General features: G+C 47.0%; 1 protein-coding gene across 1 annotated transcript in view; it reads left to right on the forward strand.

Moving 5' to 3' along the window:
• The first annotated feature begins 13601 nt into the window (after positions 1 to 13601).
• The window catches only part of DSTN (destrin, actin depolymerizing factor), a 31034-nt gene continuing 30514 nt past the window's right edge, over positions 13602 to 14121 (forward strand). The window contains exon 1 of the mRNA XM_057703098.1: positions 13602 to 13909. Within this exon, the coding sequence (XP_057559081.1) occupies positions 13907 to 13909 (3 nt within the window). The 5' untranslated portion in view covers positions 13602 to 13906. The remainder of the gene's footprint in view (positions 13910 to 14121) is intronic.

A 14121-nucleotide genomic window follows, 5' to 3' on the forward strand; every position in this document is an offset into this window, starting at 1 on the left:
TTTGATATGAGATGTTAAGGAGGAAGGCGCCTGCTCAAAAAACAAGAGGAGATGTTCAACCTCATTATTCAACAAATACTGCAAATGTTAATAAAGTGAGAAAATGGTACATCCCTACAAATTGGTGAAGGTTAAAAAGATCATTAAGTACCTACTTAGCACTGATGTGGGGCCAGGGACCTGGACATCCAAACACTACTCCTAGGAATGTAGCATTTCTAGAAGGCAAACTGACAACATGCTTCGTATTTCTTTAGATTGCTCAGGAATGTCGACCTAGCAGCTCTACTTACAGGAATTCAGCCTAAGGAAATAATTGGACAAATGTCTGAACATATTCTCAGTGGATGCTGTATCAGTCAGGGCTCTCCAGAGAAACAGAACTAATATATATATATTTAGAGAGAGAGAGATGGAGTGATTGTAAGGAACTGGCTTATGCCACTGTGGGGGCTGGTAAGCCTGAAATCCGCAGGGTAGGCTGGCATTCAGTTAAGAGTTGATTTGCAGCCTTGAGTTTGAAATCCATCAGGGCAGTTCAGCAGGCTGGCAACTCAGGCAGGATTTCTATTGTCACAGCCTTGAGGCGAATTCCTTCTCCAGGAAACCTCAGTTTCTGATGTTACGGCCTTCAGTTGATTGGGCGTGGCCCGTGCACATTAGAGAGAGTAATCGGCTTTACTCAAAGTCAACTGATGATAAATGAGAATCACATTATATTATTATATGTTATTATATCTTCAAAATACCTTCCCCTCAATATCTTGAGAAGTGTTTGACCAAGCAACTGGGCACTGCAGCTGAGCCACGTTGACCCGTAATATTAACCACCCCAGGTGGTCATGCCTGCTGCTTCACAGAGAAAGCAGGACTCACCATCAACAGACGCTCTGAACTTCCGCCCGGAGTTCGCAGCCCAGCCCCCCACTTCCCTTCCCAGGTTTCTCACCAACATTTGCATCGATGATCACATGCCCTTTCTTATTTTTCCTTTTTTTAAAAAAATTTTTATTGGAGTGTAGTTGATCTACAACGTTGTGCTAGTGTTAGGTGTACAACAAAGTGAATCAGTTATACATATACATATATCCACTTTTTTAGATTATTTTCCCATATAGGCCATTACGAGTTCCCTGTGTTACACAGTTGGTCCTTATTAGTTGTCTATTTTATATATAGTAGCGTGTATATGTCAATCCAAATCTCCCACTTTATCTCCCCCTTTCCCCCCGGTACCCATAAATTTGTTTTCTACATCTGTGACTCTATTTCTGTTTTGTAGATAAGTTCATTTGTGTCATATTTGAGATTCCACATATAAGTGATAACATGGTATTCGTCTTTCTCTTTCTGACTTAGCTTAGTATGCTAATCTCTGGGTCTATCCATGTTGCTGCCAGTGGCATGATTTCATTCTTTATGGCTGAGTAACATTCCATTGTGTATATATGTAACATTTTCCTTATCCATTCTCTGTCGATGGACACAGGTTGCTTCTGTGTTACACATTGAAGCACTCTTTCTTAGTGCTGAGATCCCACTGGCTGCTGTGTTTTCCATTTCTTTACTCCTTCTTAGCCTCTTGAAGGGATCCTCTTCAAATTCACATCCTTGAATTAGTGGGGGGGGGGGGGGTCTTGCAGGTTCTGTCCCAAGCCATCTTCTCTTTCCACCCTCTGGGCCACCCACGATCGCATTCAGAGGCACAGAGCAGGCACCTGACAACAGCTTAAGTATGATGGGGTCTGGAGGCAGGCCGGTCAGGGCCAGCTGGTGGACCCTGGTTCCTCCCTGCCCTGACTCTGGCGACTTTAGTTCATGGCTCTGGTGCCCCTGCTCATGAGACCCCCGCTGCCCTCCAGGCAGTGTCTCCACCTGCAGCATCTCCCCACCAACTCTACGGAATCTGATTCATTTACGTATTCAACAGATACGTATTCACAACCGGCTATGTGCCAACACTCTTCGGGCACTGAGAATACAGAAGTGAAAAGATATATGAAAATCCCTGTTCTTGTGGAGCTTATATTCAGATGGGGAAAACTGAAAGTACATAAGATAAACAAGTAAAACATGCCCAGTGTCAGATGGAGAAAAATAAAGCAGAGGGAAGCCCTGCTTTTTGCTGTGCATTTTCTCCTGTTACACATAGGTTTTGGGGTGGGCTGGACCAAGCTTCTGATACTCTCTACCCTTTATGTTTCTTTATTTCTGAATTTATAAAAGCTCCCACACTGCATATGAGCCTTTAAACATGTTAAAACTACCCCAGTAACTAGTTTGGAAGGTGTGTTAGGAAACGGAGATGCTCAGGAGCAGCGTTATTTTTCTAAGCAGCAAGTTCCGTTTCCCACCAATCCCCCCTCAACAATTCCTCCCACAGTACCCCCCACAATCCCCCCTGCAACCCCCCCATAATCCCCCCAATCTCTCTTACAATCCCCCCTGCCATCCCCCCCGCAATCCTCCTGCAATCCCCCCTACAATTCCCCCGCCACCACAATCCCCCCTACAATCCTCCGAAGCCTTTTACCCAGAGTCCTTTCTTGCCTCTCCCATGCTTTTTCCTTCAGATGGACCTTAACTGTAATATCTTGGGCACTACTAAAGAGACTTTGAGGCAATAAGATCAGTATTAACCAGCTCTCACAGAGGTTTGATCATGTTGCTTATACAGTTTTCCCCCCACTTTAAAAAAAGGAATGTAATAAAATTTGGTTTTTTTCCATAGAATTAAATAATATTAAAATGGAAAAAAACCTAAAAAGCAAAGGGAACCAGAAGGCTGGGGTGTGTGTAGTAACTTTAGACAGGGTGGTCAGGGAAGGCCTCACAGAAGAGGTGACATCTTAGCACAGAACCAAGAGAAGCGATGGGACAAGGATTTGGATGCCTTCCCAGCACAGGGGAGCACACTGATGACAGAATATGATGCTAGCCATGGTTTTGAAAAACCACAGGAATACGAAACTATATCTATTGATAGATCAATCATGTCAGGGTCTGTGTGTGTGTGTGTGCGTGTGAGAGAGAGAGAGAGAGAGAGAGAGAGAGAGATGGTGTATAAATGTACAAAGTCTGGAAGGACACATTCCAAACCAATGATAGGGTTTCATTTTGGTGAGGGGCAAAGAATTGCAGGGGAGTGAAGTTGAAATGTTTTATTTATTTATTTTTTAAATAAGAGAAAGTACTCGCAGGTAATTTGTGTAATTCAAATTTTCTTTTTAAATCACGTTTTTAAATGACTGGATTAAAAGGCAATGGGGGGCTTCCTAGGTGGCACAATGGTTGAGAATCCACCTGCCAATGCAGGGGACACAGGTTCGAGCCCTGCTCCAGGAAGATCCCACATGCTGCAGAGAAACTAAGCCCATGCACCACAACTATTGAGCCTGTGCTTTAGAGCTCGTAAGCCACAACTATTGAGCCCATGTGCCACAACTACTGAAGCCCACGTGCGTAGAGCCTGTGCTCTGCAACAAGAGAAGCCACGGCAATGAGGAGCCTGTGCACTGCAACGAAAAGTAGCCCCCGCTCACTGCAACTAAAGAAAGCTCGCACGCAGCAATGAAGACACAACACAGCCAATAAATAAATAAATAAATAAATAAATATTTTTAAAAAAGGCAATGGGGCAGAGACTTCCCTGGTGGCACAGTGGTTAAGAATCTACCTGCCAATGCAGGGGACACGGGTTCAATCCCTGGTCCAGGAAGGTCCCACATGCGGCAGAGGAACTAAGCCCGTGCACCACAACTACTGAGCCTGCGCTCTAGAGCCCATAAGCCACAACTACTGAGCCCATGTGCTGCAGCTACTGAAGCCCAGGTGCCTAGAACCCATGCTCCACAACAAGAGAAGCTACCGCAATGAGAAGCCCACGCACCACAACAAAGAGTAGCCCCTGCTTGCTGCAACTAGAGAAAACGCTTTCTTAGACATTTTCAGAATTTAAAAAAAAGTCTGCATTTTTGAATAACGAGGAAAAAATGCAACAAGGCAATTTCTGTCCTGTAATGATTTTTACTGCTCTTTGGCTCAACCAGCAGATGACCCAGGGCCCATCCGTGTCACGGCTCGGGGCCCGGGGGCTCCCTCTCCCTTGGCAGGCAGCGGGTGCTCTTGCCCACGACTGCTGCCTCTGTGCTGCCCACACCGCCGTGGCCACCTGCAGACACACGCCCACCACGGCGTCTGGGGTGGGGAGAGCTCCCCCCAGCAGGTTGCAACGCTTATTAATATAAGATGCACAGAGAAGCAAAGGGAGGAAAACTACAGAGGGCCAGGCCTTCCGAAGACAAAGTCCCGGGTCCTGAGCACCCACCCCAGGCCCCTGGGCACATCTTCCCGACGAATCCGGCTCTCGCAGTTCGTCTCTCTTGAGGAAACCGGAGATAAGCTTCCCAGCAGCTGGGGCAAAGGGCATCAGATGCAGTGGTTGCACTCTTGTTCCAGTCCAGGCTGGGTGGTAGCTTCTCCACAAGAGCGTGGGGAGTGACTTTAGCCATTTCTCTGCCCTCCAACCTCCCCTACAATGTGTTCTAGAGTCGCGGCCCTGGGGGATCTGCACCTATCCCAACACAGCCTCATCTTTCCAAAGGATGGGCACCCCTGTGACTGGTTGTTGGGGGCGGGGAGGGGCATTCTGTGTGGCCTCACTTTCTCTATCGGTCCCCCTCACGATGGATGTGCTGTGACTCCAGAGTGTAAAGTGTGTGTGTGTGTGTGTGTGTGTCTGTGGCCGGGGGTTGGGGGAGCCAATTCTAAAGAACACTGCTAGTAAGTAAAGCTGCTCTGTTAATAAACTTTCCACGGTTACACAGGATAAAGAAGCTGAAAGGAATATTTAAGCTACTCGTTACTAGGTTTTGGTAAGTTGTCACACCAGCCTTTCTGCTGGGTATGAATATTCGTATATTTTCTTTAGAAAATACAATTAGCCGATGGAAGTTATGGTGATGCTGACTTTGTTTCACGAGAAATAAAAACTCTACTCGGGGGAGTCCAACTATTATTTATGGCTCAGACTTTCTAAGTTTTCTCTGAAACAAACTGATATTCTGAATCCCCAGTATTTCTCCTCCAGGATGCCAAGTTTCTCCTACACAGAGAGATGGAGGAATTTTTACTCAGGAAGGAAAATATTTTTCTTTTTTCTTTCCTGAGGGGAAGATATTCCCAACCATACCCTCATGAATTTTTATGGTTGGTAAAGTATTTTCATTATATTAGCCCCAAAGAGTCTGGACTAAGTAAAGTATAAAACCAAAGGCATTTGAAATGGCTTCCCATCCAGGAAGACCCTGCAACCATCTTAGTTTCTGGACTCAGGAAAAACAAATGAGATCGCGGCTGGCCAGGAAGGCCACCTCACAGCATCCGGGAAGCGCTTTCTGCTCTTTTTTCTCTGAAAGCTTGGAAGTGGAGTCCCAGTTTATTTGTTGACGACACTGTTCTTGTTTCTTGTAACCACAGAGTCTGGTTTAGTCAAGTGTTTCATATGTCAGGCTCCGGCCGAGCCAATATTTATCATTTAAAAAATTTCCATGAGTCATAAAATAAACCCGAACCCTGCTGTACCTTCTAAGGGAACTTCTTTCCTAGAGTTGTTTAAAATAAAAAGAAAAAAAATGCTGAATCTGGAATCCAACACAGCATTTATCAGACCACATGCATACTTTCTCCTGCATTGAGGGTCCTTCTCTGAGATGTGAAAGCCATTCAAGGTGTGTGGCCTGCTGCCTGACCCCCCAGCCCAGACCCCTGTCCAGACGGCCAGGCCAGGCCAGGCCCAGGCTGGGAAACAAAGGAAGCCGGAGCCGTTTGAAGCCAGGAAGTGACTCACTGGCTCACGGGGCGGGAAGGAAGGTTTTCCACAGGAGCAAGAAACACAAATGCGCAAGCAATTCCTTCCAGCTCCAGCGTGGAAAATCTTGCGAGTGGACCACCTCTCAAGGACTGAGCCTGAATTTACTGACCAAAAAATAAAAACAAAAATAAACAAATGACTGTAAGACGCGACACGTTAGCCTCTTACTGATATGAAGAGTATGTGACATGCATGCTATTTGCTATTTTCTCCCTTTCTGCCAATCAGCTCCCTTCCCCCGGGTGTAGGTGGCTGAGAGAACCCCCTTAGGCCACAGCCTGGACAATTATAGCAACTTACTGATTTTGCTGTAAAAATAGGCCCTGTGTCAAAAGCCCAAGGCCTAGAGTTTTTAAGTCAAAATTCAAGGGTCTGCCTTAGCGTTACCAGAAGAGGATACTCTCCAAATTGCCAATACTGTGCTGGACACTCAATAAGTCTTCTCTTTAGCACAGGCATCGCATTTTTGAGCTAAAGGGGTTAAAACTCACCAAGACCTTCAGTTTGCAAGTGAGGACAAGGAGGCCCAGGGAAGTACATTGTGCAAGAGGTTACACGGCCAGTCAAAGCTGGAACTGGTGACAACGGTATGAAATATCTTGTTGGAAGACTGATGATAGAAATACGGGCGTCTTAGTGGCAAAAGCAAAACAGATATAGTAAAAGGCCCCCGGAATTCACATCACAACCACTGTCCTGGCTGTTTCCGGTAGAGTTATCTTTGAGTCTGCTTCGACTTCCTCACCGGGCAGAGCTGGGTGTCCTTGGCTGTACCAACATTGACATCCGTCCTCCCACCCCTAGAAGAAGGGAAAAGGGGAAAAGTAGGAAGCACAGTAGAGCAGCCCCTCAAAACAAACAAACAAACAAATAAATAAAGAGAAATTCACATTTATATCTACCTAGGTATCTTGGTCCATGGAGTCTAGTTTTTCGGTAGAAATATTTGGTAATTTTTCCTTTCAAACATCAATCTCTGAGTGACCCTCTAGCCACCTCTTCCGTACTCGTGTTCACCAGCCTCAGTGAGAAATCGTGTCGGGAGCTTCCTCTCCTGATACCTCACTCATTAAGCTCCAGTAACATCTCCCTGCTGCGATCTGCCCCACCAGTAGGAGTCTGAGGATTCCCAAGGGATCCTGGGCAGAGCTGATCTTGGCATTGATCTGTTTGCACTCGTGATCTCCTTGTGGCAGGGCCCATGACTTATTCATCTTCGTGTTCCTGGTGGTGAACGTGGCCACAGCTGGCACACAGCAGGATCCCAGCCGTCATATGGGAACGTCATAACTGGAAGATCTTGCAAAGTGGCATCCCGCGGTGAACGTAATGTTTTGCCTCCAAACACAAACTTTCATTTTTTAACACTTACCTCCTCTTTTTTCATATGAGAAATTCAGGTGGTAAAAATAGATGGGATGATGCAAACATCCATTAAAAAGGCCAGGCTGCTAGGACTCCTACTTGGTTAGCGTGTATTAGATTGAACCATAACAAAGTCCTGTTGCTATAAGTCAAAGATAGTTGAGGGCTGCCCACTTTCTATGTTCAGGGAAATATAAGTGAAAATAATATAACTACAAATACATCACTTTTTAAAAATCAGACTCTCGAAGGGAACATATGGCCCAAGAGGGGTGAATAACCACTGGTCAGGGTTATTGTGTGACTTTCCACTCCATTTTCTCAAGCAGTGCACTATCCCCTGAAAAACATGTCATAGTCATTTATGTTTGAAACGAATTTTTTAATGTCATAAAATAGCAGTACATGACTTTAAGGATTAATAGAGAAATCGGTAGTGTTACCATGTGGTACTACATAGTTCCCATGAATGTGCTTAAATATATTTAGCCCTTTCCTAAAATAGATGCCCAGACCCTCAGGGCTGCCTGATCCTGCAGGACTAGGCTATGGTAAAAGAATGTCCAGAATGTATTTCCTACAGCTTCCATTTGCCTCATTTTATATAAACCCCTCTGTGGTGTGCAGGAAGCAACAAGGGGTCCCTAGTTCTCTTGTTCACCCTCACTGTGAGTGATGTGTCACATGGCCTGAGAATAATAAGCAGAGGGCTTAGTCCTCTGGGCTCCTAAGGAACATCTCTCCCCCTGAGCTCACCTGTAGAACGGGACGAATAATAATACCGACCTATGGCCATCACAGCTAGCTATCTCTCAACATCCATTTCCCCTTCTCCCTAGGTAAGGCACCCCCATTTCTTAGCTGAGCACATTGCTGCTTGGAGAAGAGACCACACCTCCCAGCGCCCCCTGCAGCCTTATGACTAAGTGCTGGTTAGTGAGATAAAAGGAGAAACCCTGCCTAGAACTTCTGAGACGTTTCTTTAAAAGGGCAGAGATAGATGTCACACGCCTACTTCCACATGTAAGGAGTTTGCCGCCCTGGCCTAACGACAAGAAGCTGAACAGACAACTCTTTTTGGCTCTAGAGAGAGAGGAGAACTCGGGGCAAACCGCCACCCCCGAAACTGGAGACAGACAGCAAAGTCCAGGGAGCTGTGGCTAACCAGAGCAGAGATTCACGAGCGGAAGCCGCTGTGGGAACCAGAGCTGGGTAGGAAAACCTGAACTGCGATGGACAAGATGCAGGGGGCTCAGTGTGGACAGGTCTGAGGGTCAAAAAAACTCTGGAAAGACTCAGTCTCGGGGGGACCCTATGTTCTGCCTCCTGAAACTCTACCAGGTTCCCACAGCAAATATCAGAGAAAAATCCCCTGCTGCTTCCAGCAGACAAAGGGGAAGGAACCCCTCTGAAATGCTCCAGAGCATTCTGCTCTTCTTAACAAGGCCCGCCCTCAGGGAAACTAGTTAACCAGAGCCTAACCAACCAGGATTTTATCAGAGCCTAACTCGTGCGGGTAAGGGAAATAGCCACCTCCAGCCGACTCTAGCCAACTTGAGGTGGGTTCAGCACTGAGAAACATGCCGTCCACAGTCCGGAGGCACAGGCTCAGTAAAGGACTGAGACCAAATCACAGGAATACAGAATGCTTCCCCTCCCCCACACCTCACCACCATGGGACTAAAGGCCTATTTACCACAATTCCTTTTACCCAGGACATCATGTCCAGCTATCAAGAAAAAATGACAAGGCATACCAAAAGGCAAAAAACAAAGAAAAACCCACACAGAAACAAAGAATGCCTTTGATGGGCTTATTAGTAGACTGGACACAGCTGAGGAAAGAATCTCTGCGCTAGAGGATATGTCAATAAAACCATCAAAACCAAAAAGCAAAGAGAACTGAGACTGAAAAATATAGAACCGAAAATCCAAGTACTGTGGGACATCCACAAAAGGGGTAACATACATGTGAAGGGAATATCAGAAGGCCCAGAAAGCTGAGAACACCAAGCAGGATGAATACCAAAAAAACTACACCTAGGTCTACCACTTTTAAATTATAGAACATCAAAGATAAAGAAAAAAATCCCGAAAAAAGCAAGAGGGGAAAATCTTACCCATAGAGGAACAAAAATAAGAATTACTGACTTTTCCTCAAAAACCATTCAAGCAAGAGAGTGAAGGGAAACACAAGGTGTTGAGGAAAAATTCCACCAAACTCGAATTCTGTACCCTGCAAAATTATCCTTCAAAAGTGAAGGAGAGGGAATTCCCTGGCAGTCCAGTGGTTAAGACTCCACCCTCTCACTGCTGAGGGCCCAGGTTCAATCCCTGGTCAGGGAACTAAGATCTCACGAGCTGTGCTGCAGGGCCAGGGAAAAAACAAAACAAAAAAACCCTTTTACTTTTCTTATTCTTAATTGACGGATGAACAGATAACAGTTTGAAAAAACAGCAATAATGTATTCGATCATATATGCTTTTGTATATGTCATATATATGCCTATCTATGCTTATATATAAATTAAATGAATCACAGGAATAATATAAGAGGAGGAGGCTATGAGGATTATTTTGTTACTGTAAGGTACTCACACTATCTGTTAAGTGGTGTAGTTATTTGAAAGAAGACTTGGATTAGTTGTAACTGTGTACTGCAAACTTTAGGCAACCACTAAAAAAGCTGAGAAAAGTATAACTGATATGCTAGGAAAGAAGAGAAAATGGAATCATTTAAAATGCTCAGTTAAAACCACAAATGATGGGAAAAGAGTAGAAGACAAAAATAAGAACAAAGAACAAGGGCAACAGATAGAAAAGAGTAATGAATAGTATAGCTATTCATCCAGCTAGATCAATAATAATTTTGAATGTCAATGGTCTAAATGCACCAATCAAAAGACAAAGATTTTCAGAGTGGATCAAAAAAAAAAAAAAAAAAAAAAGACCTAACTCTACATTGTCTACCAGAAACTCCCTTTAAATATAAAGGACACATACAGATTAAAAGTAAATGAATGGAGAAAAATATGCCATGCTAACACTAACCAAAACAAAGCAGGAATAGCTACATTCATTTCAGACAGAGCTGACTTCAGAATCAGGGAAGTCCTCGGGGATGAACAAGGGGGTTAGATAACATTAAGGGGTCAGTTCTCCTCTAAGACACAATTTTTTACGTGTATGCTCCCAACAAACAGTGTCAACCTAAGTAAGGAGGCAAAACCTGACAGAACTGCGAGGAGAAATGGCTGAATCCATGATCACAGCTGGAGATTTGAACAGTGCTCCATCAGACATGGATGGAACCAGCAGGCAGGAAGTCAAGAAAATCAGAAAGCAAGCTACGGGACACCACACACCCAGCACAAAACCATGACACAAAGCACCAACAAAAGCAGACCACAACATGAAACACCTGCACACAGCTTCATTCTCCAAATGGACAGAGCAGTAGTTACCTCTGAGGAGGGGCTTGATGCTGTGGGGATGGAGAGCAGAGGCGCTCTGGGGGCCTTCCTTATTGTATCACTGGAATCTTTCATAATGAGGACATTCATATCTTACTTACATAATTAAAATTATTTTTTAGAAAAGATTACAGACATACACAAGGGTAGGGGAGAGAGAATAGGTGAATTTATGAAGAGGCAGGAAAGAAGCTCAAAATAGTTTTGTTTTTTTTTTGGCTGCATTGGGTCTTCGTTGCTGTCTGTGGGTTTTCTCTAGTTTCGGCGATTGGGGGCTACTCTTCATTGCGGTGTGCTGGCTTCTCACTGGGGTAGCTCCTCATGTTACAGACCATGGGCTCTAGACTCACGGGCTTCAGTAGTTGCAGCACGTGGGCTCCAGAGCGCAGGCTCAGTAGTTGTGGTCCACCGGTTTAGTTGCTCCGGGGCACGTGGGGTCTTCCCGGACCAGGGATCGAACCCGTGTCCCCTCCTATTGGCAGACGGATTCTTAACTACTGCGCCACCAGGGAAGTTCCTCAAAATAGTTTTTCTGCAATATATACTGGCAGGGTTATGTCTCCTCGCAGGCTTTTCCAGATCACTGATTAACACATCTCTCCTCAAGTGTCTCATTAAAGTATATTCTCCCTGACACTCATATTTATGGTTTTAAATGAAAGAATCTATATGTTTACTGATTGTTAGGTATGCAAAATGTTTTCTAAATTAGAAATGCAACACAGTCTTATATTCAAGGGGAGACCTTATGCTAACACTTTTTCCCTCTGTGGGATAAGAAGGAATGAAAACATCTAGGAAACTAATGTGTAAAGGAAGAGGTTAAAGTTCAATGGGGTCTTAAGAAAAACGGGGGCTCATTTTAGGTTACAATGAACTGATATAGAAGTTTGCCTGATGGATTGTAAAACATCTTCAGATACTTCACTGACTGAAACAAACATGTATTAAACACCGACTATACACCAGGGGCTATGCCAGTCCATGTAGGATGCATCCTAAGCACCCCTTGACCTCAGGGAACTCTCAGTATAAACTGGTGATGGTAGCAGCAAATGCATATATAAAGTACAGCTAAATTACAGCTATACTAACAGTAGGGAAAAACATAAGACCTCACTATGCAAGTGTGGTCTGAGGACCCACAGCATCTGAACCACCTGGGGCATCCCCACTGCTAAACCTTTGAATTTGTGTTTTAAGAAGATCCTCAGGTGGTCTGGATGCTTATCAAGGTTTGATAAGTGATGAACTGTGGGACTATAGGAGGACCCACTCTTGATCCCTTGGGAAGGGGTCAGAGGTCTCCAGACTGTTGGGAACCCCCCAGGATGAGGGACCAGCAGGCCGGTGATTATGGCAGTTAGAGCAAGAAGGGTTCTGGAATGAGAAGTTTAGTCTGGAAGGAAATTGAGAACTTTGGAAGATGTGGGAGACAGGATAGAGAAGGTAGGCTGAGGCCAGAGGCAGAAGGGCCAGACTGAGCTGCTGAGAATTCTGGAGGAAGCCATAGAAAAATTTAAGCAGTAAAAGCGACAGGATCAGATTCTTAAGGTTGGACATAACTCTGGTGGCAGGGTGGAGGATGAAACGCTTAAGAGAGGCTGGAGCAGGCACGACTTGTGTCCTAACATGAGCACGATTCAGTTCTGGACTAGAAAGGAAGTCTTTGAGGACTTAGAGATGAAGGCTGGCACTGAGTCCCGGACGACAGGGAAACACAGGGCTCCAGTTGCAGCTGGATACAGGTGGGTTCTTTCTTCTCAAAGTGCTGATACCCACCAGCCACATCAGCATCATCCGGGAATTGTTAGAAATTCTTGGGTCTCACCTGAGATACACTGTCAGAAACTCTGGGGATGGGGCACACAAATCTGATTTTATGTTCTCCTTCACGTTGAAAACCACTGCTATAGTCTGTCAAAAATCTTGTAGCAGGTGGTAAGGCTTAGAATTGCCACAACTTTCGTTCTTAAAAAGAAACACAAAACAGGAGAGTAATGAGAAATGAGTTTCTATGTCGAGTGGCCAGAATAAAAGCCACACATATCTAGATTTCATACAGTGCCCAAGAAAAACAAAAAAATTGACCATCTCGTCCAAAAGTCTCACATTTGGAGCACTGAGATAATTCTGGTAGAGGCCTAAGTTCCAAGTAGCCTAAATTAAGTAAAGCTTAATCATCCCGGTTGTAAATTCTTTGTTCCCTTTATTCTCCACAAAAACACCCTCAGAGAAAACGCTGGGATCTTCTGGCCCTCTGAAAATTGTGTTTCTGATGCAACCGCCCATTAAAAAAACGCAATCCCAAATTAAAAACCCCCAAACGGAGCAGCAGGGTTGGCGCCACCATCCCAAGGCATCTCCGCCGTTTCCCAGCCACACCCTGCGGACTGCGGCGCTCCTTGCCCGGGCTGTTCCCAAAGATAAATAAATCACTCCTTGTTTTTTCCAGACCTGAAATTAGCGGTGACTCAGAGCACTCTGAACGGCCACAGTCGCCTCGGGTAGGACGAAAAATATGCAGATTTTTCCCCTCGCCCGAGGCCCGATGTGCCGGGCTGGGCCAATCAGGGGAGGATGGCGGGAATCGCACCAAAGTAGGTAAAAAATGCGGGATGCGTGCCCCCCCGCGATCGCCAGCGCCGCGGCTCCCGCGGGTCCCCCCTCCCTCTCTTCTTCTCTGCCGCGGGCCCTGCCCCCTTCTCACTCCTCCCCCTCCCAGGCCCCGCCCCTCGCGGCGGCGCACACCTGGCCAGGTGGCTGCTTCCATGTAAGGGCACTGGCAGCGCAGTGGGCGGGGCGCCATGTGGCCCCTCCCCGGGAAGGGGCCCCCGCCTCTCGCCCGCAGGTGCCCGCCCAAGCTCCGCCCTCTCGCCCCGAGTTGTTGGGGGCAGGACCTTGCCCCAGCCCCACAGGCCAAAGCCGGTGAGGGGTACCGGGTCCACCGACTCCGGAAGGCGAGGAAGACCCAGCTCGCGCGAAGCCGTGTCAGGCGGGGCCCGCCGGGGCGGGGCGTTGCCAGGCCGGCCGGTTGCGTAGCAACGGTGGGCAGCGCGTGACGTGCGCAGCGGCGTCCGGGCCCTCCAGGCGCCTGCCCGCCCCTGGGAGGCTCGCGCGGTTGCTGTGAGGAGGACGCTCCGCAGACTCGGTGCCGGCCGGCTCTCTCTCGGCGCTCTGCGACCGCTGCGGCGAACATGGTGAGACGGGGGCCCGGGGCGCCGCGGGCTCGGGGCGGCGGGGTCGGGGCGCCGGCGGCGGGGGGCGGGCCGGGCCGGGCTGCGGCCGCCGCGGACCCTCAGGGCCTCGCGCCGGGGCGGCTCCCCGGCCGCCGCGCCCTCGCCGCCTCCGCGAGGCCTCCGCCGGGCCTCTGCAGCCCAGCCGCGGTCGGCCCCCCTCCCTCGGGCGACGC

This window comes from Hippopotamus amphibius, chromosome 12 (genome assembly GCF_030028045.1).
Source record: "Hippopotamus amphibius kiboko isolate mHipAmp2 chromosome 12, mHipAmp2.hap2, whole genome shotgun sequence".
In the NCBI taxonomy this organism is placed as follows: Eukaryota; Metazoa; Chordata; class Mammalia; order Artiodactyla; family Hippopotamidae; genus Hippopotamus; species Hippopotamus amphibius.